The sequence below is a fragment of the Cyclopterus lumpus genome, chromosome 11 (assembly GCF_009769545.1).
Source record: "Cyclopterus lumpus isolate fCycLum1 chromosome 11, fCycLum1.pri, whole genome shotgun sequence".
Lineage (NCBI taxonomy): Eukaryota > Metazoa > Chordata > Actinopteri > Perciformes > Cyclopteridae > Cyclopterus > Cyclopterus lumpus.
The window spans coordinates 10,378,482-10,405,287 of NC_046976.1; the positions used below are offsets into that span (position 1 = coordinate 10,378,482).

The window sequence follows — 26,806 nt, forward strand, 5'->3', positions numbered from 1 at the left end:
ATTTGTTAACAGTTGTGACTTAACTGTCTTAGCAGCTTGGACTTGCACACATCTAAAATACATAATAATAATAATAATAATAATAATAATAATAATAATACATTTTATTTGTACAGCGCTTAAAAGGGCATTCAAAGCATTATAGTACGTAAACGTTAGAGGAGTGGGATTTCAGTGTCACAATGAAAGTCTTTAATGTGAATGTGCAGCACAGTTTCCTAAGTAATAATTATGTGGATACAATTATCATCTTTGATAAATGTTAAAGTGTGTCAATGACATCTTAAAGCTAAGGTTGATCATGTTAAGAAGTTTGCAAATGTATGCTACATTAACCAAAAAAATCCAACTGAAAACCCTTTGGGGATGTAAAGACAATTTCAACAAATATTATTACAAATGTTTTGAAGAATATTAGAAACCTGCATGCAACCGATGCAGCCCATGGGAGGGCAGAACATCAGTGTTAAACTTCAATAAGTTACAGGCAAGTCGACATATAAATGCCTCAGGCAGCAACTAGGCTGGATGCATAGTGGGAAATTAAATTCTACACAGTAAAACTAAGAAACAATGTAAAAAGAAAAATGAACATCGTGGAGTGAGTTTGTCTCATCTTTGATTTGGTCAGCTGTTAATTGTCACAGCATAATGCTACGTTTTCAACAATGATACGTGTGCCATTTGTTGTTATCTGACAAGGCAAGAATGACTTATGGCCAACATTAATGAAGCATTTGTCTTTGTTTACATTTTAAGAAAATTAGTGGGTGCAGGCATCTTTGCACTGTAACATTCAGGCATGCAAAAGCCGTTGTTGTGATCTTTTGCAATGGTGGAAGAAATATTTAAATAATGTATCCAAGTAAAGTAGCAATACCACAGTCCATTCAAAATGACACTGAAGTAAAAGTATTAGCTAAAAATATACTTTAAGTATAAAAAGTCAAAGTACTCCTTGGTAGGTAAGGTAGTCCCGGACAGTGTAACAGTTGTAATATTGAACAGTGTATTTACTTTTTACCACTGATATGTTGTGCTTCACTTAGGTAGAATACACCTGTTTTCTGCATATTTGCAAAACTGTTTCATAATTCACACACCACATTACTAATAAAAAACGTTTTTGCTTTGCAACGTCAAAAGCTAGTGTCCTAATAACTATAGATGGAATATGTAAAAACACGTAAGCGCTTGTGTATCTTGAAAAAGAGAGGGCGTGTCCCGACTATCAACTTGTCACGTGCTCTCCCGGTGTTTCGTCTGAGCGATCCGTCCCACCCTCGTGCTATTGGTCAACGCGACAAATGCCCGCGTCTGATTGGAGAAACGGACTGTCTGTCGTTGATGTCAACGTGTAAACCAGGAACTCGGATTTGGGAGAAGTGGCGTGTTGGCATTGTGGAGACATTTCGATCCAAAAGTACAATAAAACAGTTAATTCCATCGTCGCGTGCCTGCGTGCATCAAGCACGCGCTTTGTCATGCAGACACACCTCGACTAGCGACACATTCTCGGTAAACAAAGAGCAGTGTAAGTATCCTCGCGAGTGCAATGAATTAAAGCTGCTTGATGCCAATTACATTTCCACTTCCATGTTTTATGCTTTGTGCAGTTGAATGAGAATTATTTTGGTTTGTTTTGATCAAAAGTGAACAAACTGTACGGAGGTCTGCAGTCGCTCACAACTTTCTTCTTCACGTTCGGGACTGAAGAGAGAAAAGGCGCACATTTTGATTAAATAGGCTTAAATAACTATCCCGGTGTAATAGCTTTTCTCGAATGCTGACGGATACAAAGATGCATGTCTACATCCCAGAGACCACACTGGTCCCAAAACAACATGGTCTGTTAAAAAAGTCTCATGTAACTCCATTTTATCAGGTCCATGCAGGCGAATACATCCAACCTGTTGGGTGATAAATAAGTTAAGGCAGTATGTCAGTTTTGGAAAAAGATTTAAAGATAAATTAGAAAAAGATTTGTTGCAAATGTTTTGCTAACCCCCATTATAATCATGTATTATGGGTACGCTGGCCAATGCTGCTGTACCAGTTTATGAAACCTAGGCTTTTGTAACTAGCGAAACAACTAGCAGTGAAGGCCATTCTTAAAGAAATACTAGATTACCTGCTACACATAGCTTGGGTGTCCAGTAAATTCCGGTGCTGATAACCACTGTCGATCACGATAACGTACTGTCAGCCATGCTATCTCTTCATACAAGGTGCAAATATGAACGAGAAAGTATTATTTTATCATCACCGGCAATGCTGCTGTCACTCTGCTTCGATATGTTTTTTCTAATAATCCAGCACGCTACCTTCTTGGCTATCTCTTTCTGCCTTCACTGTTACAAATGCTAGATATACAGTAAGTTACACATGTGGAGAAATGTCAGAGTTAGAGTGACCATATCCATAACACCAGACAGGAGGACACTAAGCGGTATTTTGTGGGGCTGTGAATAATTGCATAGGACTCTGGCATGCTCCCCTTTACAAGACATGTGTGTGATTGCTACACAATGTGTGTGTAACAGAATAGGAAAGAAGAGTCTTGAAGAGTCAAAAAGTGTTTGTTCACAGTATTTGTATTTATTCAATACATTGTGGTGTTCAAAAACTGACCAGAGATGAATCTTTTAAAGTGCTGAGTGCCACAAAGCATAACATTTGTGGACTTAAAATGTACAAATTAAATCACAGGTCACATAAATAATAAACAGATAAATGAATGTTAAAAGGGCAAAATTGTTTGCATTGATGTAATCTGTATGTAGGGCGCTAGAACATACTGCACACAAAGCCTGGGCTTTAGTTCGGGCCACACATCAATCCCCTGAGCTATGGGCGAATCCCTAAATATCTCCACCTTCACGCCCGCTTTACAGCACGTGTAAACTTTACACAGCTCAGCAGCGGAGATTTTTTCATCAACGGCGACGTACCTTCTCGAAAAATGTTTTGAGTGAATGAGATACTGCACGTCTGTTACCTTTATGCTTCTCTGTTCCTGCATGTCTTTCAATGGCAGCTTACGCTGACTGCTTATGTCAACATCACAGCGACAGAGAGTGCAGAGCATGAAAGGAGTCTCGACTGCTCTTTTTGAAATAAAATCATGTTCTTTGGTCCATTGGGTTGAACGCCATCTGACGTGTTGGCATGTTTTCTTCTATGTGTTAAGTTTCTGTCTAATCTAGCCAGCAGTGTAGGTATGACGTAGCCAGCACACAGAGCCTTGTTTACATTTTTAACCAATCCCTATAGGGTTAGAAGCTAACCTAAGCCTATCAGATATGTATTTGACTTCGCTTTTAACGATATCATTTGTATTCTATCACTCGGCTCTTTAGGCCCACTGCAACTCAAAAAGGAAGGACAAATACGCGCCGGACGCCGGACGCCGGACGCCGGACAGGGCATTGAATATATCCGGACTGTCCGGCCTAAATCGGATGTCGGGTCACCCTAGTCTGAGTGGAATCACCCACAGGGGCCAACAGAGGCTTCAAATGTGTTGCTTTTGGCAATTTAGATATAATACTATGATTTTGCCTGCACAGTAAAACATAGCTTGGAAGTCTGAGCCTACTGTGTCCGACTTGTAAACATGACATGCAGATAATTTCCTCTCTTACGTCCTCTAATTTGCTGACTGTCTACGTCGCTCGAGAACAATGGCAAAACACGCTCCTTCTCTGTTGCCACTAATGGTGTTTGAAATGTAGCTGAAAGCAGTGTTTTTTAGTGTAAGGTAGAATTCAGGTCTCTCAAGGCAGCAGTCTCCCATGAGAAGGCATCAGTTGGCACAAGCAGCCAGCCACGCTCCTTGAACATACTAATTCAGTCTCTTCCCTCTATTCCCCTGCTGCACTGCTCGACTCTTCACTCCTGTTCTTCTTGGATGCACATCGATAATTTTGTTCCTCTCCTTTCCTATTCCCCTCACTATTCTCCCCTGTGCACACCTGCTTTACAGATTCCTCCGCCTTATCACACTTAAAACATACCTTTTGAAAACAATGATAATCATTAGACTAGTAGGGCTTGATAGTAATTGAGTTTTACTCGTCAAAACATATCGGGCATATCTTACAAATCATGCTCAAATATTTCAGCCCCCGAACAGGTCAGAGGGACATGAGTATCATCCAAAAAGCACTGGCCTGCCCCTCCACTCATACTTGCTTTTTCCAGTATTTTAAACAAAAGGCTACACTATTGATTGATGCAGTGTGTTGTGAGGGAGCCTGTCTGGAATTCAGAGCGCAGTGGCTCTCTGAGAAATGAGCATGTTGGATGGATCATGAAACACACACATTGAGTTTTCGCACTTTGTACATAAAAGTATTATACAAGCGTACTTATTTCTGTATATCTATACTGATTATAATGCACAGCCCTGGAGACTGACATTGATTCTGTCAAACCCTTGCATACGGTAGTTTACATGCGTAGCCTAAGTATACTATTTGTATTACTCCAAGCTCTTTCTCTTTATATCTCCATGTGAGCTGTCAGGGTAATCAAAGAGAGCTCATGGTGTGAAGGGGAAATGGTGTTCGACTAAATGAGATGGATAGGAAGTGTGCGTACTGTGAACGTAACACACATGGAAGGTGGTGAGAATTAATTGAATTATGTGGAGGCAGATGTATGAAAGATAAACCATCTGCCTGATCAAAACTGACTACTCTTCTCTCTATATGATTGTGTATTAACTTGGAATCCTTCCTGCAGATTTCACAAGTTATCTGCGGCCACTGTAGCAGGAGCGGAGCTATATCCTTGTTTGATTACGTTAAATGATCAGGTGTAACATTGACACCCAGCTGTACGATTCTCTCACTCAGAAGGTGTTTTCCTTCTCCTCATTTCTTATCAGGCTGAAGAAGGAGAATGGGGAAGAAGGATGCCACTGGGCCCAGATTACCAGTTGATCAATACCGAAAACAGATTGGTGAGTCTCACTCATCCGAATCAATTTGTTGATCATCAGGGAATCAACTGCAATCAAACAGCCAATGATTTTATGTTCTGACATTAGTTTGTGTTTGATTGAAAGAGCTCTTGATTTCTTTTTTTCACAACATACGATAAGTTCAAGTCTGAGCTCATTGATATAATATTTGTATATATTAACTGATAATTAAAACCCAAAATAGGTCGGTCAATTAGTTCTTAATGCTTTTTGACAGTTGAGATTGGTTTTGTATTTAGTTTCAACTAACATCATAACTCAGAGCTTGATGTGGACAATCTTACCACAACACAGCAATCAACTCTCATAGAAACAAACTAATGTCACCCTCCATAAATCACATGACACCGTATTGCAGTGAGCATTTTGGTGGTAGTTTCATATAGATCCCAAACTGCCTAACAGCTCAACCTTTATCAACGATGCTATGCAAAAAACAGCTTAATATCTTTGCACAGTCCTGGAAATGTCTCCAATTTGTATTGTATTGAAAATGACCAGACTTACTGGAGTAGAACCAGTATACAAGCTGTGGAAGTAATTACACTTTGAGATGAGCATTGTAGCATCTCAGGTCACTGTACTTTACATGTCATTTAGCTGACGCTTTTATCCAAAGCTACTTACAATCATGTTACATTCATACACTGTAGACACAGCTACAGGGAACAATTCAGGGTTAAGTGTCTTGCTCAAGGAGCACATCGACTAGGGCGGGGATTGAACCACCAACCCCTGATTGAAAGACGGTCCTGCCTAACCACTGACCCACAGTCGCCCTGTACTGACAGACAGACAGTGAACAAAGCTACCCCTTTTGATATCAGGTCAGAAGCTGTTTTATCAATAGTTTAATATGGCTCTAATCCTGCGGTATTTAGTTTTTCCCATCTTTCGTCTTGCATCAACAAAGGCCTAAATAAGGCAATATGGTTGGCATCAACAAAAGTGTTGTCCCTTTAGCATGCCAGCTGTGGTTGCTTGAAGATCACAGCTCGTATCATGTCTTTTTTTGTTTTTCCTTTGTGGAGCAAAACCAACAGGTCGCCAATGGCAAAGCTGGATAATTGTGAGCAGCAAACTCTTGTCATAGGCTTATTCAAATTCCCAGAAGTGGTATATATTGTGTACATGAGATGTGACTCAGTAGTCTTATGAGATGAAAAAGGAGTTGGACTCTAACTAAAGCCCTGTTATCAATCTCATAGGAACCTATAGAAGGGCTGAAATAGCTGAGACAAAGATGAGAATATGTTCCTCTATAGAGACGGCAACAGTCACAGCTATAGAAACCTGAAGATTGTAAAACTAGCAGGGCACCGTGGATTTCCAAGTTTATAAATAGTGTTTCTACACAGGAGACCTCTGGCTAGGGGAAGTCTAAGTTCTTGGCAATTGTGGTCCTCTTGCGACTCTTATTTTGACTTCGACCAGCACAATAACAATGCGTCCCACCAGTCAGAAGACGGTCATCCTCTCAACAACACAAGAAGGAAAGGACATCCAGGGGGATGAGGGGCACAGGGGGTTCAGGGATGTGGTCGAACATATGATCTCATATTTAACTTGTCCACTAAAGTCCTGAAAGCAATTTCTCAACTTGCAAGAGCGGTTAAACAGGTTGAATGGAGATTTTCATCACACACAACCCTCCCTGTGAATGTTACCGGTACTCCTTTTTTTTTGTGTGTCACTTTCAAGTAAGATGTTGTGTAATCCACATCCCCTCTCTGGAAGATTGTGTCGACTGTGGCATTGTTCTTGTCCCCTTCCTCCCAGTGGACGATTGTTTGATGGCCCCTTGTGATTCACATCCTCTTATTATTCCAGGTTTTATATTTCCTGGTGTTTTTCTGGGACTAATGACACTCATGTTGATGCGCGTTGGAGTCTTTGCACCATATTGTCACTTGTACCTTTTTGTGTAACCGATCGGATTAACCCACATATATGACATATATCTGTCACTGTGTAAAACCATACTCATCAATTAAAAAATATGTAACACAGGTGTCAAGGACACTGTAGTCCTCTCTCCACCTTCCAGCCTCTCAATTTCTACTGTTTTTTCTTCTCTTTTGAAAGAAAGGCTTGTTCATTGAGTATCAGCAGTAGTCCAGGCTGGCCGTTGAGCTATACCATCATCTCTGCTGGAGTGCTTTTGTCATGATGGTCAATCAAGGGCCCTAGTTGACAATATCTTTTTTTAAAACCATTATTAGGCCTGTGATAATTGACTGCGCCAAAAATGCCCTCAGGAGAGGTAAAGCTATAGTGTTCTGTAGGTAGACTTTAAGTGGTTGCCAGCATTTGGTTGCTAAAATTGTAAAAAATATATTTTGAAGAACATTGCATTTATACATTTGCTTGATCATGAAGATGTGACACAAAAGAATAAAGCTTTGTCATAATGGTTGCTAACGGCAACCTGGCAGCCCTTACTGTAGAGCCATTGCATCTTGCGACATTTTGCCTCTGCTCTCCTCGCTGCACATGATGCGAAGGACAAGGCATAAATATTTCCCATGCGCCTGGCATCAGCCCTCCAGTTCCTCGACCGTGCAATCCTGGCAGATGCCAGCGATCCGCACACGTGTTGTCACTGACTATTTGGCCGCCATGCCACGTAGACACAAAAGCAACGCACGAGGAACTGTCAGACACGCTGTCAGTATGTTTGCCGGCAGTGACCCAGGACATTCAGAGACACCGGACAGTGGTCTGTATGCCCACATCACCCCATCGCTCTGCATGTGGAGCTATGCAGGATAGCTGGTCTCCACAGAAACAAACAAACAAACACACACACAGACACACGCACACACACACACACTCATGTACTGCTTTGTACAGTAGCTTTTAAACACAATGCCATTATACAAATACCATTAAATGCTGCTAAAAATAGTTCTTAATGTAATTTAATAATTGTACACTTTAAATCCTTAAGGGATCATTTTGTTTGGAACTGGTAGGCCTGAGGTCACATGTCTGCATCTGGCACAATTTAAATGGAAGCTTATTTATGAAAAAAGTGGCATTGAAGTTAATTACTAAGCTGTTTGCTTCATTAAAAACCTGGACCTCTTATTTTTCAAGTCAGCATTAAAGGCTTGACATACACAAGTCATGGTTGGCATGTGTTTCACAGATTTTTAATTAAGAGATGAAAATCAAAGTTGAGAAGAGTTAAAAATGTGCTCCATGTGGAAAGACTAACACAGCTCAGGGTGTACGTGGAATACTGGGCTGCTAATGTAGCTTTGAGGAGCATCTCATTTTTGCAGGAGCTTATTTTGGATGATACAAAAAGAAGGCATCAACTTGGGAAAGTCTTCTCTCAGAACTGTTATTCTGGTGGATCAGCGCTTTATTTAATGGTAAAAATATTGTATATATAAATATATATTTTAATTTCACATGATGATGCAGCAGTCTTTTATTACATGATGCCAAACTTAAATGTATATGCAATAGACAGCTGTATAAAGTCATGGCTGACTTTTCACCACAAATCAATGCATTGTTGGATGCAATAATCAGAACTTAACATGAGGCCATGAAAGATGGCTTCCTGCCTACCAAAACCATCAGAATATTAACATTACATAAAAGAATACTTGAATCTTTGTACAGTATAACTTATTGATGCAATGGTTTTCCTGACTCAAGTAATGCATAGGTGGAACAGAACCTCAGCCGTGACCTAATTAGCCTAGAGACATTTCTATTATTTTATTGGTAACACTCCAGGAACTACTTATTAAAACTGTAGTTCACTATCAGCCCGTTGCTTGGTACCTACTCATATTTTTGTGTATTTTTTTTGCTACCATTTTACTTCTAATATGCAGATTTTTATTTTGTTATAAAAAAATCTGACTTAAATGTCTAAAATATTTCCTAATATAACACCATTTCACACCTAAGACTTAAAAGAAGAATGACAACAATGATCTGTTATCCACACACTGCACCACTTTGGAGTTCAAGTCTGCAGTTTAATGCAACATATTTACGTAGGTTATTATTACTGATATGGTATGGAGTTTTTAAAACTATGAAATCCTTTTTATTACTGATGTTTCTTTTCATTGACATTCCTCTACATCTACCCCTTTCTCTAGCTTCACTTAAATGGCCAAATTTGTGTGACACACAAATCACATACCCCCCCCCCCCCCCCTCCCCTGCTACCTTTGAGTGCTCAGTCACGCGTGTGGTTAATTTGAGCTAATACCCCCGACCTGTCTCGTTATGCTAAGCACTACAATAGCTCTGGATAAAAATAAAATCGAACATCATTTACAGGTAAATGCAACGACAAACATGCAATGGAAAAGTGCGTGTGTGTGGCGCACACACTCTTGACATGAAATCGGTGATGACTTCAATGAAAGGCACACTCATTGGAAGCCTCTCAGCAGGCACTCTCGGCCGCCTTACAAGGGCTAATGTTCTTCTGAGACACGGACAGTGATGCTTTTTCAGTGTGGCAGGCAGAAGTAGGGAGAGATGAGGCCGGCGTGTCGCGCAGGTGCATCATTTTGTGACAAAGTGTCTGCAGAGCCCGTGTGCAGCAAGGTGAATAGCAACCACGAATAGGAGCGTTGCGTGCTTTCCAGACCCAGGCAAACAAACCACATGAGGCTTTACACCACGTTAATTCAACAACATTACATACCTTACACATTCTGTTGTAAGGTATCTGAAATATCTTCTCCATATTAACTTAGTCCTATATTTATCCTGATGTTGCTCCAATTTAAGTATTGATTCTGACCAGATGGTTATGGGTGTATTGATACATTTTTGTGTTGAACATTTTAAGACCCACAAATAGAAACAAAAACACCTCAGGTGCACAGAAAGCATTTGTGGGAAATGGCTTAAATGCTGAAAATAATTCTGCCTTTGAAATGTAAACCCCATCTCGCCTGTCTTTGAGCATCCTTGGGCACTTTGCTGCAGAAAAAAAGATACCCTGAGGACACAGATGGGCAAACGAAACAAACCAGTCACAACACAGAAAGTACAGATTGTTCAATTTAAAAGCAACAACTTTACTTTCATAACTGGATACAGGAGATTGGATTCCTACAATTTTCATGAAAGCCCAGTCAGTTACACATATAGCATGATGTGACCAGTGCTTCATTCTGCCATCCATCCATCCATCCATTATCACCCGCTTATCCGGGGTCGGGTCGCGGTGGCAGCAGGTTCAGCAGGCCGACCCAGGCCTCCCTCTCACCCGCAACACTTTCCAGCTCATTCTGGGGGATCCCGAGGCGTTCCAAGGCCAGCCGGGAGATATAATCCCTCCAGCGTGTCCTCGGTCTTCCCCGGGGCCTCCTACTAGTTGGACGTGCCCGGAAAACCTCTAATGGGAGGCGTCCAGGAGGCATCCTGACTAGATGCCCGATCCACCTCACTTCTGCCTACGTTTGTAAAGCATTTCGGAAGTCCATTTTTTTTTTATGTACTATAAAAATACATAATACCTGACTTGTTTTGGTCACATTGGAGGAGTAAATCTGCAATTTTTTTTGCTTAATCTTTGGCTGAATTTGCACATTTTCCCAATCCTGAGAACAAAACAATATTCATTTATTTTTTGTGATTGAAACTTGTTATTTTCATCTCTAGACACGGATGCATTTCAGTTTACATCTTTCTGGTGTGACGGGTCCTTTAGAGGAGTCGAATTATACTAGAGTTATTTCCCCCCCTTTTTTATTAAAAATAGAGCTGATGTACATTACATATTGCTAACTCAGTAGACAAACTGCACTCAAAACCACTTCTATATTATATATAAAATAAAGTTAATTTTGTATTTTCATTGGTGTCACTGAATTCTGTTTTAACTAAAATGCACCTGCCACAATTTTATTGGAAAATAAGATATATACTGTATTATTTTCTTATCGTGTCAATGACCACTTTTCAACTTCCATCTCAATACCATATGAAATGAAGTGCATTAAGTAAAGTTGTCTGCTACATCCCATCATGTGTCGGCAGTATGAGTCGGGATCACACAGCGCGACAATACGGCCGCTTGCTTGTGAGACGCCATGTGGGATTTTGGCCGATCATGTGACAGGTCGAGGAGGTCACTGGCCTTAACTCAGAAGGAAATAGGCAGCAACATCTCGCGTTACAGGAGCGGAGGAGGAGGTTGTTTGACACACACAGATATTGTTTTATGTATAGATGGTAGGACATATTGATACACTATTGTTTAACATTTTTTTAAATGATTGCAATGGTAAGCTATATTGATATTTTGCACAGCCCTAATGCCTAGCAGTGATCTCTCTCTCCATGGTCCGTCCTTAGAAGAGGAGCATCTCTAAGAGACAGTGGGATGCAGTTTGTTTTTATAACCACCACACGCACACACCTCCTTACTCCTGTGACCTCACTCGCTCATTTTCACTCCTTTCTCTGTCCCACAACCTTCCCAGATTGACATGGACACTTTCTTTCCTCTCCTTCCTCCTAGTCTTGTTCCCTCTTTCGATGTAAATGTGGCTTAATTAGCTGGTTGTAAAAACTCCAAGTGGCCTCCGCATGTCCCATCACCAACTGAGAAACCCTCGAAGCTGAACCGGGGGCTTGGTCTCCGTCTCAAACACACACATTCCTCTATTGCACCTCTCCTTGTTAGCAGTTAAACTCCAGCTAATAATTTAAATGTTAACCATCTGAATGTTACGCCTAACCCTAACTCTCACCCTGACCTTAACCCAAACCCAAGCCTAATTTCATCCCTGACTGTAATTCTCTAAAATAACATATTTAATTACTCCCTAAGACACACGCACACACACACCACACACACACACAGACACACTGTTTAGCAAGCTGTTGCCTTTCCACTATTGTTAGCAAAGTTCCTTTTCCTGCAGTGTGTTGTTTGTAATTAGACCAAGACAGACGGTTCTGCCTCATGTGAAGCCCGCTCACACACACAGACTCCCACAACACACATGCTTTGCCAGGTGGCCAGTTTGCCCACGAGACTCACCCTTGAGAGTTGAGCCCATGGGAGGTCAAGCAAGTGCAGGTGAAAGCAGAGGCCAGAAAAGATTCTTTGTATTTTTGATGCAAATGCAGATCGCAATATGTGTGGCTAAATTTTAATTGCCTTATTTTCCCTTACTTTAGTTGGGCGTTAGAATTGCAGCATATCTTACAAGAACAGGTCATTCTGTTGTTCACTCTCTTGCAGTGATTAGATAAGGAGATCAAAACTGCTCTCGCAACTGTTAAATATGCAGCTACAGGCAGGGGGTGGTTCAATATTATACAATAACATAAAGACTGGAACCAAGGGGATCTGTCTAAAGGCGCTGGCCTGTTTACAATGAATGAAAACAATTTGATTGTCATTTGATTTGTGTGCCACACTTATTTTCTGTTTTTCAGGTAAGCAGGACTACAAAAAGACAAAGCCAGCCTTAAAGGCCACACGGCTGAGAGCTGAAGCGAAGAAGAACTCCTCTGGATTCAGGGTGAGGCTGGCCCGGACTTACTCTCTTCAGGACTACATCTCTACATGTCTTCCAATGTGTTTGCTTGCTTGTCTGTCTTGGCTCATCTGTGATTCTGCTTATCTTCCTGTCTGCCAACCATCTTCTTTGTTGTGCGTCTGCTCGGTCTGAGTCTGTCTCAATAGATCCCTTCACATGCGTGGCTCTTAGCTCTCTTAAAACCTGCGTTAGGTCTTTAGGGAATGTAACAACAACAACCTGAAATGATGCGATGAGGCCCGCTGCTCATCCTTTGAAGTGTTGAAAACCACCATCCTCCATAGAATAAAGTTTAAAAGTGTATATAAAAATAATCTATCCTTTCTGTAAAAATAAAGACATAATGAATTCCTGGAAGAGTTTCATTATTCTTTTAATGGTAAAGACGCAATAGAGGAGGAGAGACAGTGACAGAGAATGTAGAAATATAACGAGCAGGGAAGAAAAAGAAAAGGAATAAGAAGGTGATAACATGGATAGAGTTGGGTAACGTGTAAGGGAAGGGAGTTGATGAAGGTGCATCCCTCCGTTGTTTGGTCACACTGCAGCGATTCGGAGCTGTTGTGCATAGACGGAGGACATTTATCACTCTGCCAAATGTTATTTATGCTTTTTCTCATTCATTTAAACAGTTTTACTATTTCAAGGTCTCTCCATGTAGAGTAAGCCCATGTCAATGAAATAGCTTGTGAATCCAACATTACAGGTGTTAAAATCATCTTTGAAATGGCAGATCCCATCACAAGAAGTCAGGTTCTTTTTTTTTAATGCTGTTACAAAATGAAAATCAGTTTGCAGGAAAACTCAATTCAGACATGTTTTTACATTTTGTTCTTGTATGTTTATTTTCCTTCGTGGCATTGAGAATTGGTTCTCTTCACATTACATCAAAAGCCAAAAGGCTTCACTTCCTCATTAAGCCTCAGTTGGCACGTAGTACACAGAGATGAACAAATTATAGTGAGGATTAAACACTGGGTGAAATGGTCAGGTTTTTAAAATATTGCATCTCTTAGACACGCAAGGCCTCATTAAGCACGTCTTTAATCCAATTAGATTAGTCCATATCTTGAAATATTGATATTGCTTATGAATAATTTAGGTTTTCCATGCTCAAGACGCGGGGGAATTTTCAGAGGTCGGATTAAAAAATACCTCTGGGACGAGGATATTAACTGACTTGGACCCTTTGGCCCCGAGTTCGATTGAAATTCAGCCCAATGTAATGGATATTTGGTCACGCTTGCTTTACCAATCGAGTCCCTTTTAGCGTTAACTTAAAGTTGTGATTTTTACACAGCTCTGTGATGAAAGCCTCCTCTTGGTCTTTGTCTCTCTGTCCTCTGGTTGACGGAGAGGAATTGGCTGCAGTTCCTGTTGGCTTGTTGCTGTGTGCATTGGGTTTCTCTTCTGCCTGCCTCTTTTTTGCTCTTCTCGTCTCTAGTTCCTTCCCTTCCTCTTCCCGTTCCTCCCTCTCTTCCTCTTCCTCCTTCTCCCTCTTTTACCATGTCCCTGGTTGAGATGCAGGTCTCAGATACAGCTGGCACCTCAGAAGGACCAGCAGACATGTGGGCACAGAGAATCTGGCAGCTGCCAGGGCCGGCTGTCTTGGGGCTGTCCTAGTAGCAGGGCAGTCTGGGTAAGTTGGCAGCAAAGCGGATGGAGGGACTGAGAGAGAGGAAGAACGTCTGTTCCCACAACAGCGATTCGATGTCGGGGCTGCACAAAAACGACCTCACAAGTTGAGGAAATCAGGCACTCATGGCTGAGCGTGTTCCCTTTCACACGTTGAGAGTCGAGGTGCGTTTACATCGCCTGTTACTCTCTGAATTCAAGTATGGACAGTATTCCCGTCCTGCTCCTTCAAAACCCAGACGCCATGGGGTCATCACAGCAGGAAGTGGTCAGCAGTCTCTTCTCAGTTTGCCAGTGGAAGAATAAGTGCCTTCGAAGTTAGCTCCAGCACGCTAGCTTGCAGCGCAGGGAAACAAGCCCCGCTGCCTCGTCTAATTGGCACACGAGCCTTCTGTTCAGTCCTGCACTATCTTCCCTCGGTCTGATTTAGCAGCTGAGCCAAGAAAGTTGGGAAACGCGTGCTTATGGAATTGGCGGAGGATGGAGGATACAGATAATGACTTCCAGCTGTCATTTATGAATGTATGGAAGACTGTACAGATTGCGACTCTTTTTCTTTTTTGTTGTTGTACTTTTAGTCTTTTTGTGATTCCCATCAATCTAAAACACAACTTGAGTCATGAAGCTGTTTTTCCGTGAAGAAGCAACTGACTGAATTAATTATTAGGCAGCAAAAAGTATGGAGTATAAACTGTGAGGGACTGAAAACTGCCAAACTGAAGCAAACTGTCTGTGTTATTTGTGCTGGCCATTATGTTTACGAGGCACATTCACACTTTCTAGCTGGTGAGGAGTACAGACGATAGCACATCAGAATGTGTAGGTTTTGTCATGGCAGTCTCTTTCATTGTAGGGTGTGATGACAGATTTTTTTTATTTTACAAAAGATAAATGCAGAAACAGAGTCAATCATTTGATTGGATGAATGAATTAAATTGATATCAAGTCATTTGAATACTTAGTATAATGTTTTGAGCATTGGTCACATAAAACAATAAGTGTTTTACATATGGCTTTGCTTTTTTTTAAATGTTTCTTTTTTTCACGCACGTACACACGCATGCATGTAAATGCACACAAACAAACCCAGGAGGAGAATAAAAGTCTGACTTATTTGAGGGGATGTCTGCTGAGCTGTGGCTCGTCGCCAGGGTGACAGGGACCCAGCTCCCAGCATGCCAAGTGCGCTGCAGCTGCCGCCGGTGCTCAGAGAGCCACATGATGAAGAACGATGCTTAGGCCCTTTCCAGAGGCCTCCATCAGAATGTGGGCAGAGAGGCTGTGTGTTTGTGTGTAGCATGTGTGGCAGTTTTGAGTGGGCGCACATAAATGTGTTTGTGAGACAAGGCAAGAGTCAACACAGTGGGCCACTCTCCTCGAAAACAATGATCTCAATCAAGTGCAGGTGCTTCCTACAACCCAAGTGTTTTCACCAAAAACCCCTCCAGCTTGTGTTCACAGACGAGTCACTGTAACCAGCTGGTCTCTTTCTCTCGGAAATCTGAAGCGGAGAAAAAAATAAATAAAAATAAACAACAACGGCCGGGTTGTGATTTTCAGCCACAATTCAGCGAAATGCTTACCTGCGTCAGAAGCCCAACATTTTCTTTGCGATACTGTCGGCGGAATTACAAACGCTTCCCTTTTGTTATGTTTTTCAAAGCGGTGAGAGAACACAAGAAAAAGCAGAAAACAATCAAGCCTCGGTGATTTGATAACAGTTCTCTTTTCTCCGAGGCCTTGGCAAAATAAAAAAGTAAATCAAGCAGTGGGAGCCTGGCGGTTAATATATGAAACTAAAGTGCATGAAATTTAAAAGTTTTCCAATTAAGCAAGGACTTAAAGCTGTTTGGAGGCTGCCGGGCTGTAGATAAATGTGGGCTGAGGCTAATGAAGACCAATGCTGCTGATGACTAGGCACTACAACATGTACACAGATAGCTGTGGATGCCGTGACGCCTTTTAATTGTCACCCCCTGCCACCCCACCCCCCTCTTCGGATAGGAATTATTATTAGCCCCCCACCACCGCTCGTTTGTGCCGAGCCTTATCTCTCACTTGTTTTTGCTCCCCTCCTCACGCTTGTTTTTCGTTCTGTCATTCCTCCATGTAGTTTGGCCAGTGGGTTAAATGTGCAGTCATCTCTGTGTGTGCGTGCTACGTATGGTAATAACTTGACGGGATGTTTTCTCACATATTCTTTCATATTTTTTTCTGCTTGCTTCTGTTTCTCTTTTACCTCCGTCTTGTTTGCTGCTTTCCTGTTTGTCATTGTTCTTCAACGTAACCTTGTGTCACCTCAGCCTGTCACTGAATATATGGCACACGGGCTGATTGTCGTGGTTCCGGAAGATTTTTAGAGAGGTTAAATAATTTAGAAATATAGATATATCTGTGAACATGGTTTGTGTAGGATTGCAATTATGTGTTTTGAATACACTCGTCATGTCACTATTGTTGTTGTGGCCCAGTTTGCATGTAAAAACTCATTTCCATGTTCAAATCAAATATTTTGTTTGAATAACCCCTAATCAGACTCTACTCCTCAACCTTTTAATGCTCTCCAAGCTCTCCAGTGTTGATTAGAAAGTTTTCTGCTAATGAGTTCTCTTGATAAAGAATAACTGGCATTGTTCAATAGTCTGAGTGGCCCTAATGAAGATTGTAATCGTGAGAGCGCCACATAATGAACAAGCGCTTCAAATTCCCATTTTCAAGTTGAATGCCACTCCTCTGGAAGGCTTCAATTTGTTTGACAATTAACCAATAGAAATAATTTGAAAAAATAGGCCATTTTGTTTCCAAAGTTTAACTGTCAGGAGGAGAACAGTGAAGATTGATCGCAGATTGAATAGATTAAAATACTCAATACTCGGTTTCTGAAATGTGATACTGTGCATTTTATTTTATCTTAAATGTGGATATGTGCACCATAAATAACATCAAGTTCTGTTCTTTCTTTCTAAATATACACATTACGTCATTTAATTCCGCTATTTCTCACAGTGAATCTCTGAAAGTAGCTGAGAATGTTTGTGTCATAAGAGTTATAACTCCTACTGCAGAGACCTGGTTCCCCTTTTAAAGAGTCTGAAACCATTTCCACACAAATTTGAAAACATATCTGTTTGTCTATTCTGGCCTCCCGTCAGCAATGAGCTCTCGTTTTTCACCGCTGTAAACAAAGCTTGCAAATGGGAATGCTCTTTATCGTGGATAGCTTTAAAATACCAGTCTTGTGTTGACAGGAAACACTGACGTATGATTATGAGCTTGTTAACCTTCTTCAACAAAAACAATCATGACTTTCATTTTCTGTGCAGTTGCTTATTCTTTTTCATGTATAATGTGCAATACACGACTTTAAAATATAAACATTTCCTTAAAATAGAATTGATTGACGTCTCAATGCAGCAATTCAAGAATTACGATTACAGAATAGTGGGTATTTGTTACTCAGCAGTCATCTTCTCACTGAAACAGATGGATACTGCAGGTCAGTTACAGCTGACCTGCAGTATACCGGTGTGATCCGGTTCATGCAGTGTTTTTCTGCAATAGTGTGGAGCAGCTTTCATTTCATTTGAGTGTTTTTACATGTTAGTATTAAAACAGATTTTTGCTTTATTGAATAGAATAAAATGGTGATGATTGACAGTCCTATATTTACATTTGTCTTTAAAAGCACATTTACAAGTTAGTTTGAACTTTTTCCAAAAACGCTCTATTAAACAATGTATTCTGACACACAAAGTCAGAATTGAGATCATTTCACTGAAAAGAGAGACAATGGGGTCTTGGCAAATATAGACATAACAACACTAAAAGATAAGCCGGATAATTACAGAACCATGTCAACACGTTCAAACAAAGTAGAGCGGCTCCTGAGCATAGAGGCAGAAAAGGGATCAGCCAGTCGCACGTATAAATAGTTCTACAGAAGAACGCCGTGTCTTAAAACCTCCCTCTCCTTTTCAGGATGCGTTCCTGGTCATCGCTGCAATCCTGTTCTGTGTCCTCTGTGTCTACGCCTTCTTCTACCTCAACCTGAGTACCGAGATGGACCTGGATCTGGATGTGGATTAAGGAGAGGTCTCGTCGCTTCACCTCATACACGAGAAGGGAACGCAGTCTGTCATCTTTTTGACACACTTTTGGTGACGGTGAACTGCGGGGATATATGAGAGTGCATCAAATATGAAGATCTACTTTCCCTTTTATGTTCTGCATGGGAGCATGCAAACTATATGATTATTATACTGACACTCGCACTGTGGTTTTACATGCAAGTTTCTTCTGTTCTTTCCCCGAACCCAGATCTGAGAGAGCAGCTTTGATTCTCTTTCCTGAAAAAGTCGGTGACCTCGTGCTTTGTTGCACTTGTATAACGTTCTGCTGCAAAATCGACCTACAGCAGAGAAAATGAGCCGCATTTTAATTAAAATGTTCTTTTCATAAGTCTTCCACCCTACAATCGAGACCGAGCCTCCGTTAATCATATTCCGCGGAGTCACGTCCCTCTGTTTTCTCCACTAATAGAAAAATGTAAATCTCCTGCTGAACTTCTCGTCACATGGAGACAAACACTTACCTCACATTCCAGTGCACAAACCTCTCCTCCTGGATATCTGGAGATCACAAAGTGTGAGATTAGAATCCACAAAGCCCTCGCCCTGATTGAATGTGTGTGCAGAATACAGAACAACACATTCTACCTGCCGCACATACAGGCAGCACGGAGACACACATCCACAGGATTAGCATTACAAATATGATCCTGTCTTTTCATTTGAATGGAAATTGCAGAGATGAATGACGACTGAGGAGAGCTGCTGTGCTTCTGTTAAGGAATACCTTGATTGATTTTACGTCCTGTCAAACGTAGGACGTGATGTGTCTGTATGAATGAGAAGGTTTGTCAAAGCCTCTTTATCCCTACTCTTCTTGCACTAGTACTGCAAAGTGCAAGGACTGACCTTCCAATTACCATTACGTCAAAGCGCTTCCACTGTTCGAGAGATTCTTTGGTCACAAAGAGCCAGCGGCTTTTGTTTAGTCCATTTGCTTTAAACATTTTTTTTATCACTTTCTATTCCTATGACTATCAAACACAATACGGTCCTCTAAAAGGCAACAGATGCTTTGTTTTGGATATGACTCTTTTATATTAGTGTAACGCATAGAAGGCCAATATCAAAAACACAAGAGACCGGGTGACTTCTTTCATTCCTTTTTTCTCCCAGTATCTTTTAAAAGCTTGTCTTGTGTCTGAGCCTGACTGTGTTCTTTGGCTTCGATGAAAGGGGAAACTGATTTTGAGCTTTCAGTTTGTGTTCTTTTCTCCCATGACCTCCTGACCTCTGGTAAAAGACTACATGTCCAGGAAACCATGTTGATAAGTATGCACTCGTACCCTCAGCCAATGGCTTGTATCTGGCGTTGGTACATCCAGACCCCTCCTCCACCACTGGGTCACTCTCATGTGTAACAATAGATAGGCAGAGAGACCTTCATATGTGACACCGGTTATCTAAAAGGTCACCATTACCAACTACAAGAGCTCTGACATCAGCACAAAGGAAAGGTTCTATTTATTCAGACCCACATTATTGAATTGGTTTGTATGGTATATACACATTTTTACAGTTTGCTTTGTCATAATGATTTGGTTACAGGATACTGTGTGATATATTATGATTTATCTTTGTTTTTTTTTACAACATTGCTCTAAAAATCAAAATCATGTATCTTTGTAATATGAGTAATGCCTAAATGAAAAGAAGATTAAAGGACCTTGTTTTAGTTTGTATAAAATGATTTGTGTGACTTTTATTAAACTATTCGATGCCGATAGAGAAGGTGTCATGAGCATAAACACAGCAATATCAGAATTTTTCTAAGGCCCATTTATTTTTGCAAAATTATTACCGTAATTGCAATTATTTCTGTTGCATTGAAACTCAGTAGGAGCCGAACAGGCAGTGCATACTTTAGATAACACCTTGACATTATCTTAACTACCAGCAATGTGTTATACTTCCCTTTATCCATGAAGGTTTATATTTAGCGGTTAAATGCAGGTGTAGTCATTACTTTGAGTCTTAAAAGTTAATGAATAAAAAAAATCCAATTGTCAATTTACTTTTATGGGGTATGAACTTACCATTATTTCTCTTAGATCTCATCAATTCTAAGCTATAAACAAGTGTTCTATCAATAATGGGTTATTAAATTGTATTGACTATAGTAATGTCTTCATCAGCCTACATGTCACGGCCTTTCCTTAATAAGAGCTGCTTGTGCATCAACAAGTGTGAGCGTGGCCACGCAGGATTCCCTTCAGAGATGCTCCATTAGACTGAAGATGCACACCAATGACAACCGGACATGGGTGTTAAGTTGGTATATGTCATCACGTGACATATCTGTGCCAATTGACAGTGTTTCACTGGCTGCTGCTCACAGCGAGTCAAACACGGGGAGTTAATCAGGCAGAAGCGTTGTAGAGCGTTCAGCATGACCGTAGCAGCGCTGAAGCTTCACCCACCATCCCGAGACAAATGAGCTAGAAGCCACACACCCGAATCCCACTCATTAGTCACGTGAGGTGTGTCACCAAGAGTAATTACACTGAGCCCCAAACTTGCATATGCAACACCACACACATGCAATACGTAATGTCGCTGCACTTTCCCACACTTAAGCCAGTGGGGGAATGCTCTCGTCCATGTGTGGCTGTTTACCGAGACATGAATCATAATTACGACTCCTGGTGAACTCCACACTGCACATTTGGCGCATGCTAGGTTTGGCTCGGATGGTATTTTCTTTAGATGTAAACAAACACGTGCGTTTTGTCACATTTTCTGTTAACACCATGAAGTCATGTGAACATGAATGGTCTCGCTGACCTGTTTATTTTCTGTTAAGTTTCTAGGATGGCGTTTACTTTTGTTGTTTGTGTGTGTGTGAGCATACAGAGTAACTTGTGCAGCCGCCTTTCTCTTGTTCATCTATGTGTGTGTGTGTGTGTATTTTCTGTATTCAGCACAGCGCCTTTGGCTGTGCTCCAATGGAGCGCTCAGTTTCTCTGACGGACCGGTGAGAAGTGAGGAGGGTCAGTCCCGCCAGGAGCTCATTTAGTCCCTATCTCTATCACACACACACACACACACACACACACACACACACACACACGCACCCACGACTCTTCTAGTCACTCTGACAGGGATGTAGTGAGAGGACAGGACTGATAACAAAGTACTACTGCTAGTCTCACACATAATGTCTTCTCTCTCTCTCTCTCTCCCCCTCTCCCTCTCCCTTTCCACTTTCCCTCGTTTCCCTTGGTGATTGTAATTTCTTTCAAGGCTTCTGCAGTTCCACTTAATAACTAAAACATGTAGATTAAAATCATGTAAGAAACGTTGGTGCATCCATCCAGATTCAGACAGCCACGATGACAGAAAACAGAAAAGCTTACATTTCTCTTTGATTATGAATGACGTGTTGCATGTTTTAAAGCGAACTTCATTAATCTCAATGCAGAGAGTGATGTAGAATACTGCTGTGTCGTATAACAATGTGCATTGGTCATTGTCCTACAAAGGATCTTCATACCTATCTACCACAATGCAGGTATCTGCCGACTTCAATGTGAAAAACAAACATGACCATGTCAACGCTGAACTTGACGGTAATACTTTGGTGTTTAATTCTCAGCCGACCTCTGTTGCCTGTGTGTCTGATATGAATGCATTAGCAGGATTGCACTGTGCGGTGGATTAGAAACTCCCCAGTGCTTTGTGAGGTGTGTGGTAATGCCAGACTTAGTGGATTCTGCTGAGAATCACATCCCCCCATCGCCTTCTTAATCCCTGATGCGCTGCCTAATGACACAGAGAACGTAAAACTCAGCGGGAGTGCAGAGAAAGGCAGGGAGAAAGTGACAGAAAAGTTTGTGAAGACTCGAAAGTCGTTTGAGGTCTGATAGAAAAGTATGACTTAACGCTTACTGACACTATATTAATTGCTGATCTTTTGGTGTTACGACATTTGTGATTTGAAGGAAATGTGCATGTGCACGTTTTGGCTTTTGTGTGTGTGTCTGTGTGTTTTTACAACTGCTGCATCCATAATCGTGTGTCATGAGCAGATAGGGCAGGTGTGCAACAGGTGTGCTCTCTGATACCAGTCCCTCTCCATTTGCCTGTCTGTCCCTCCATGTTTGCACATGCTCATTGTGTTCTTCATAGAAGAACACCTGGGCTCTGCTGTACCTGGGCTCGTTGCCCAGTCATCTGTCTGACAACACACACACACACACACACACGCTCAGAGGAGCACACTGGAACACAGCCAGTTCCTGTTACAGGCTAAAGCAGGAAGCAGCAGCTGACATCCTATCCTTCAGTTCCCAGGAGACTCAACCCAGTGAGTAAACCATCCAAGTTGTACCCACTTGAGAAGGGCTCACCTGAGAATCGGGCCTCTTGTACACAGTTAAATGGAGATGGAGAGCATGGAGGACTCATTTAGTGCAATAAGCTAGTATCTGGTACTTCTGTTGGATTCTGTGATTGCTTTGGGCATCCATTTGTTTTGCTTTTCAAGTGTGGTTTATCATGCCAAAAAAAGCTGCAGTATGCATCCGAGATTTCTAAGCTACATTCCAGTGAATACGCTTTGGTGGCAGTTGTCAAACTCGGCCATGGCTTGTCTGTTTAGATCAGTGTACCTTTTCAGGCAGGAGACACTGCCATATTTTGAATGAGCAAAAAACTCAAGCAGCCCATGGCTCTTGTGTTTGAGGCTTTAAAAGTGTCTTCAAGTTGTCTCAGATGATGAAAGAATTACATGGAAAATAGTAACAATATTTGACAGCAGGTTTTAATCAATAACTGCCCTTTAGTGTGTATGGAGACAAAGACAAAGTCATACCCAGAGAGAAAAGAGAGGCGAGCGGAGCTGTGTTTCTCTCAGTGGTCTGCTTGGCCATGCACTAGTGAGCGTGGGATTACCTGAGGGAATAACACAAACAGGTTGTCTCCAGTTCTTTTGGTTTGTTGTGGTTGTTATTTACTGGAATAAGGCGATCTCAACTCCCCCTTCTCTCACTGTGAGTCACTGTTCCAGAGAGTAGGCAAGCACTGATGAGTGCATTCAAGAAGCTTAGAAGCTCACTTGATTGTTTCTCAACCATCCATTCACTAACTCGTATTAAAGAAAGTTCAGCAATTTATTCGTTTAAGTGATACAGGGGTTGCTTTAATTGTTTTGTAAATTAAACAAATTAATGTAATTGTTTTTAGATCATCTATGTGTATGTTATTTGTCCATTTAAATGTGTGTGCTGTTAAAGCAGTAATGAGGATTTCTTTTTTTTCTTCTTTTTTTTTATCACTTCGGGGCAGAAGAACAAGCTGTGGACACAATAATAACTTATTATCACCTTTTCTAAAGTTGCTATAGCTAATGTGTTAGCCTCATTTGTTGTCTCCACCTAATCCCCAGTCTAATATCTGTCTCTTTATGGCTAAGTGCTCCACTGTGTCACTATCGCTAGTCTATTGTTTAGTGCTGAGCTGTTATCGGACTGAGGCTGTATCAGAGTTTATTCACTGAAAACTGCTGCCTGATGCAGCTGGAAGGAGGATGCTTAGAGGTTTGAGACTGAACCAAATCAATGAGGGGCCACACAACCAAAACGATGAGCGGAGGGGAATAAAATACACAACTACAGTTCTACATTGGTAGTAACACTCAAATAGATTTCAATCTCCAAACCTTTTTTTTGTATTCTTCTTTTTCTTTAAACCTATATCCGTAACAGCATCTGAGGAACAATTAGCCATTCACAGAGTTGACCTGGGCAGGATACCATGCCCCATAGGAACAACACATTAGTTACATTAGCAGCATAACCCACATCATTAGCGGTGACATTTTAACGGGCTGAAGCAGCAGTCAGTGTTTTGGCAACAGTGACAGTGGCAGATGATACATGGCCCAAGAAGACGGTCGCTATCAATCTTTCTGTTCACCTCTCCATCTTGTTCACTTGTTCCCTCTTTGCGGGTGAAAGAAACCCGAGCAGATATCACATGTCATCGGGGTAACGAGCCAGAACGCGGCCTCAGTGTTTCGGCGAACATGTCCTCATAAGCTGCACTGTAGCCGTCGTGCGTCTGTGTCTTTCTGTATTTTGGTTTGGGATTGTGTCGAGGTCTACCTGCTCATTTATTACGTTTCTATTCTTCACCCTGAGCGAGTACTCTCAACGGTTTCCTTGAGGGGATGTAGTGAGGGTCATTCAGAGATCATGGTGTTGTCTTTGATTTAGAAGAGTCCGAGCTACAGGACTCGTGCCCTGGAGGCAGAAGGGGAGCAGCCCCCCACACACATGCTCTTTCTTTCTCCCTTTTCCTCTTCTCTGTCTGCGTCCCACAATTGCACACACTGCCCTGTCTATTTGCACGCCACCGTCCACTCTCTCTCTTCCTTGTCCCCTTAAGCCAGAGGTCACAAGGGGTCAGGGCAGATATCATTCAGTCGGAGGGGCTTTAGAGGAAGAAAGAGGGCCATTATTTTCTCTGGTTTCATTTTCTTCATCTCATTCTAGATATTTGGTGCCAGAAAATCTTCTGTCAAAGGGTAGTGAGACAACGGGCAATGGTCAGTGTTGAAAAATGTTTCCATGGCAACCATATGCTGGATTTATTGTGCCTGTTTTGTCCTGCCGTGACACTTGGATGTACATTTTATAGTTTTTTTGTGTACTGTCATTATGGTTTGTGAATATATGTTTGTTTTGGGACCAGTGTCTTTGTTGTGTAGATGTTGGACCGAGGAACAAGTTACACATTGTTGTAACCGTCCAGAGTTGGTAGAGTTGATCTGCTGGTCGGTCAGTCCATCACTTTGGTTAAGACTGAAAAGTCTCACCATAAAATAGATGATAACGTGTAAGACTTTGTTTGGTTCCTTTGTAAGCTCACAGCTGATACATACAGTGTGTGCATTGGCTGTTTGGACTGAATAAACACAAATGGTCTGGTGGTCAAATTTGCATGAATGACGCAAGGCAAAACTCTAGCTTTTTGTTTCCATCTGAACATATATTTAGTCTTGATAAACTGACTTGATTTTGAAATGCTTTCCTGTAATACATTTTTCTGACTTATTTTCATCTCATAATAAAACTCACTATTATTCAACACACCACTCTGCTCCGGTACAGTTGACTCTGTGGTACAGAAACCAGCTATTGATGGCATTGTTAAGCACATTAAAAGGATTTGTTATGTTGATTCGTGATTTTCCAGACACTTTAGCGATGCTTTGAACAGCAAAGAGAAACATCTTAGCAGCTTCAGCGGAGCAAAATAATGATTATGGCATGAGTTTATTTCATCCTTCAGATATTGTAAATACGAAAATTATTACTGGTGGGACAGTAAAGGTCTTGAGGTTACTTTGAACCCTACAAAGCAGCTCATATCATCAAGATGTGCCTTGAAGTCACTGTGTACAGAACGCTTGAAGTTATCACAGAATCAACATCATCTGACAGGCGTCTATCTGGGCCGTCTGCACACACACAGGCATATCGAGTGACATGGCAGTTTACACAGGTGTCCACTCGCCAAAGGAGACTATGATATTTGACTCCTGTGATATTTGCATTTGACTTCTAAATATCATCCTCTAAAACACACACACACACACACACACACACACACACGAGAGAGAGAGAGCGAGAGACAGCGAGCTAACAGGTCTCGTGGCGAAAGTGAAATTCACACAGACAGGCCTAATACCTGGTACCTAGTGAAGGGCAACTCTTACACCACAGTGGGTATGTCATTAAATTTAATACACATCCAAGGGCACTATGTGAGTGTGCTGTGTGTGTGCAGGGTTATGTATGTGGCACCTATCTGTACCAGACCAGTTTTTAATGATGAGAAGATATAATAGACGCCTGTTTACTTTTCCTTATTTACACACACATACACTTGCTGCTCAGTGGATTGTGTGTTTGGCTCCACACTCTCCATCCCACATGACTTCACCCCAGAATTACTGATCACATTCACATATGCACAGTCACATTCTGTAGGTTTTGTTTTATGGTTGTTAAAACTACAATATGCAAACTACATCATGCCTCCCTCTCTCTCAGTTTGGTTAGCTTCCGAACACTTCACTCATCTTAATTATCTTTCTACCGAGAATAACGCATCTAGCTTCCATAACAAACCCATAAAAAAGACTCAGAATGTCCCTGAATCCCAATGTGACATTCTGTTAAGGACAAATAATGTGCTTTACATAAATATGAGTTATTCCCAAATGTGATAATATTTTTTTGTATCTGAAAGTTACAGTCTGCTGCAAATCACATCTGCCTTGAACGCCTATTTTTGCAGCAGCCAGTGGTTCCCATTATTTAAATATGGCATGAGATATGAAACTTCCTTGAGCAAAGTAGTGAATATGTATAGTTTTATTGATGTTGTCAAACCACAAAATGAAAAGAATACAAAACTATTTCAGATGACAAACAATGAGCAAACATGAATGTCATTAAAAGGAAAATATGGGTTTGACAGCTCCTTGAATTTAATTATTTTTTTGACAG

At 41.3% G+C, this 26,806-nt stretch overlaps 1 protein-coding gene across 1 annotated transcript; it reads left to right on the forward strand.

Moving 5' to 3' along the window:
- Positions 1 to 1,339: 1,339 nt before the first annotated feature.
- triqk (triple QxxK/R motif containing) lies at positions 1,340 to 19,971 on the forward strand. The gene is made up of 4 exons (XM_034545387.1): positions 1,340 to 1,534; positions 4,892 to 4,966; positions 12,425 to 12,510; positions 18,142 to 19,971. Exons 2-4 carry the CDS (start codon positions 4,906 to 4,908, stop codon positions 18,247 to 18,249), a joined length of 255 nt encoding a protein of 84 aa, XP_034401278.1. The 5' UTR covers positions 1,340 to 1,534; positions 4,892 to 4,905; the 3' UTR covers positions 18,250 to 19,971.
- The last annotated feature ends 6,835 nt before the right edge of the window (positions 19,972 to 26,806 follow it).

What these genes read in the sequence shown, in the direction of transcription:
- triqk (XM_034545387.1), top strand. Translation starts at nt 4,906, where the DNA reads ATGGGGAAGAAGGATGCCACTGGGCCCAGATTACCAGTTGATCAATAC. An exon ending in TCAATACCGAAAACAGATTG is followed by an intron (nt 4,967 to 12,424) that starts GTGAGTCTCACT and finishes TCTGTTTTTCAG; the next exon opens with GTAAGCAGGACTACAAAAAG. An exon ending in AGAACTCCTCTGGATTCAGG is followed by an intron (nt 12,511 to 18,141) that starts GTGAGGCTGGCC and finishes TCTCCTTTTCAG; the next exon opens with GATGCGTTCCTGGTCATCGC.